The following is a 3,051-nucleotide window of genomic DNA, read 5'->3' as shown; positions in this document are numbered from 1 at the left end:
GGCACGGCACGGCACGGCTGGGCTGGGCACGGCGCCGCAGCCGCCGCACCGCGCCGTCCCTCCCCTTTCCTTGTAAGACAGCGCCAACCCCCGACCGAGAAAAGTTTCCAGCCGAGCGCCAGGACGGGTCCGGGCTGTCACGGCGCTGAAACCGCCTCCCGCCGACCGGCCGGGCCGGGCCGGGCCGGGGGCCGTCCTCTCTCAGCCCCGTCCCGTCCCGGCGCCCAGCCCGCCCGCGCCGTGGGTGCCGCCCCGGGGCGCTCACCTTCCTGCACCGCATGGAAGGGGTTGTTGGCCTCTATGAGCTTGATGGAGTAAGTGATTTTCTCGCTCTGGAGGATGTCGTCATTGAGGTTCAGATCCGACACCGCCTGCTTGAACACCTCGTCGTCTTTGGCAGCATTGCCTTCGAAAATGGCACCTGCGGGGAGGAAGGCGGCAGAGGGTGAGGAGGGCTCGGCCCCGCTCCTCACCGGCTCGGCCCGCCCGCTCGCCGCACCAGAACCCCCGCTCCCCCCTGGGCCGTGCAAAGCTCGAGCCGGCTCGCACGGTGCCAGGCGGGGCAGCTCCGGGGGCACCGGGTGCCTGGGGGGCCGGGGCCCACGCGTGGGCGGCCGCCACCGGCTGCGCGGCCTCGTCCGGGGCGCGGGGAAGCGCGACCCTCCTCCCGGCCACTTCTGCTCCCCCGGCATTTACGGAGCCCTGAACCGGAGTCGCGCCGGGGTGAGGGACTCGCTTCGCCAGTGACGGGAAAGGGAGCAGGCTTGGGAATTCGACCAACTTTTTGCTCACTGCTTCGCCGCTCCCTAGGCTGCTGCTGCCTTTCGGGCAGCGGTTTTGTTGAGGCTCGCATGCACACGCGAACGTGAAGCCAGGATTTGTGTCCGGTAACCTGGAAGCTTGAATTTCACTGTCCTGTTTATGCAGTTAACGTGAAAACATCTGGCGATGTGTGTTACATAAGAGTCCCTCTCTACGGAGCTTGTGTGTGCCCACGCCAGGCTTACTGCCCTGCTCTACGCAGCAGTGGGAGATCTCTAGTGCTGGCAACAAAATGAGAAAAAAACCGTTATCCCCCAGCCTGGAAAAGTCCTGCTGATTCACACTGTGCGTGCCTGTGGCTGGAGCCTCCGTGCACCGCCCGTGTGAAATCACAGCTCTGCACACAGCCGCTCGCCTCTCCTGCCCACCGGACCGCTATTTCTGCGAGGAGTTAGTTGGCAAACACCACTCGGGCTGAAGTTCCTGCGGGGGGAAGCCGCGGTGATACCGTCCACCCGCAGGAGAAGCGGGGCCAAGAGGAAGAGCCGCGGAGGCTGTTTCGCTCACACACACACACACACACAGCCCGGCCAGGGCACTTCCCCAGGGCGGCCCCACCGCCCCCCTGCCTCCCCGCGGGGCCGGCCCCGGGGCCGCCGGGGTCTGCCCGGCCCTGGGGAGCGCCCCCGGGCCGGAGTCCCCCGCTGCGGTCAGGGCTGACCCCGTCTCCTTAATGGCTCCGCAATGCTGTCTGCCTTGGCTGCGCCCCCAGGCTCCGGAGGCGAGCGGCGCCGACCGGAGCCTCCTCCGCCGGCCCCGGAGCCGCCCCTGCCGGGAAACTTGTTACAGGGCTGGTCCCCCTTTCCCCTTCCCCGCTCCGGGTCGACACGGGACTTTCCTCCCGTCTCCGTGGAGCCTCCCCTCGCTAGGGCCGCTCCCGCCCCGGCCCCCTCCTTTTCTTGATCTCCCATCCTCCCCAAAAGGCTGGTGGGAATTACGGCTTTTTCATTTCCCGGCCGTACTCCCGTCTCCTCCTCTATCATCCTCCACAAGTGATTCTCTCCCCCCCTCTCCGCCCCTAAACATCCTCATTTTCGTTCCTGCTGGTACCTTTCAACACCAGCCAAAAGGTGACTGCAGAGCCTCGCTTTTGCTTGCCAGCCTTCCCGCGGACATCACCGTGCCTCGCTCCCAGAAGCCATAAAAGTTCACATCAGCCTTTCCTTTACCTCTTATTCATACCCCTCTTCCTCCCACCGCTGATCCAGCCTTCTCGCTGCCCAGGGGTTTTAATGAGATCTTATTCAAATCACAACAGTTGCGCGCATAGACACAGACACACACACAGCCGCTGCAAATCTCGCCTTTCTAACCCTTTCCCAGCCAAGTCGTCGTCCCTCCCCCCCGGCCCCCCCTCCGCATTCCGGCTCGGCTGACACCTGCTACGACAGGGGATGGAAACCAAGGGATTATCTCCCCGAAAGTTTTCCCTACGAGCACGTACAGATTATGCCCCTCTCCTGCTCGGGTGCTGGGGGCGGTTGTTTGTTTTCGGTGGCGAGGAGGCGGCGGGGGGGGGAGAAAGCCTTTCCACGCAAACAGGTCCAAGCAGAGGCTCCCCAGCCACATGGGAGACCGCAGCGGCGGCCCCGGCGCACAGCCGGCATTTCGCCCCTAACTTTACAATCGGGGGGGAATTGAGCTGCCTTTCTCCCTTCCCTCCTCCTGGCTCTCCGCGGAGTTGCGTTCAACCGCTGCCTGTGACATTACCGCGGTTAAACGAGACGCTCCCTTCATTTATTTATTTATCTGCCGCCTCCCTCCAACACCCCCCCCCCGCTTCCTCTCTTACCGATGTGGATGATGGAGTCCGCCCGCACCGAAACGCACTGAAATATCCAGGGGAAAAGCCAGAGCATCAACACTTCCATTTCCAGCCTCTCGCACAGCACATCAGCCCGGGTTTAGCGGAGAGACAGACAGGGGAAAAGAAGAAAAAAAGGCGCAAGGGCAGGTGGAGCACGGCAGCGGGCGCGGGGGGGGAGATGCCCAGACACCCCCCCTTAGAAAAAAATCCCAAATTCCCCCAGGGCCCCAAGAATTTTCCAAGCTTGAGGAAGACGGGCGGCGGGGAGAGGAGAAAAAAAAAAAACCGCCGGGGCTCAAAAAGCACGGAGGTAGATCCCGGGTTGGCAGGCGGCGCGGCGGAGCCTCCGGCGCTCGGTGTGTGCCGGGGCGCCGGCAGACCGCGAACTGCGGAGCGGCCCCCCCGCCGCCGCCGCCCGCCCC

General features: G+C 64.4%; 1 protein-coding gene across 1 annotated transcript in view; it reads right to left on the bottom strand.

Moving 5' to 3' along the window:
- The window catches only part of GRID1 (glutamate receptor, ionotropic, delta 1), a 554,546-nt gene extending 551,853 nt beyond the window's left edge, over positions 1–2,693 (bottom strand). The window contains exons 1-2 of the mRNA XM_010567883.1: positions 2,615–2,693; positions 266–421 (exon numbers count right to left, since the gene is read on the bottom strand). Of these exons, the coding sequence (XP_010566185.1) occupies positions 266–421; positions 2,615–2,693 (235 nt within the window). The remainder of the gene's footprint in view (positions 1–265; positions 422–2,614) is intronic.
- Between the last annotated feature and the right edge of the window lie 358 nt (positions 2,694–3,051).

The sequence above is a fragment of the Haliaeetus leucocephalus genome, unplaced genomic scaffold, assembly GCF_000737465.1.
Source record: "Haliaeetus leucocephalus isolate CR32 unplaced genomic scaffold, Haliaeetus_leucocephalus-4.0 Scaffold229, whole genome shotgun sequence".
Classification (NCBI taxonomy): domain Eukaryota; kingdom Metazoa; phylum Chordata; class Aves; order Accipitriformes; family Accipitridae; genus Haliaeetus; species Haliaeetus leucocephalus.
This window is presented reverse-complemented; position numbering and strand designations above follow the sequence as displayed.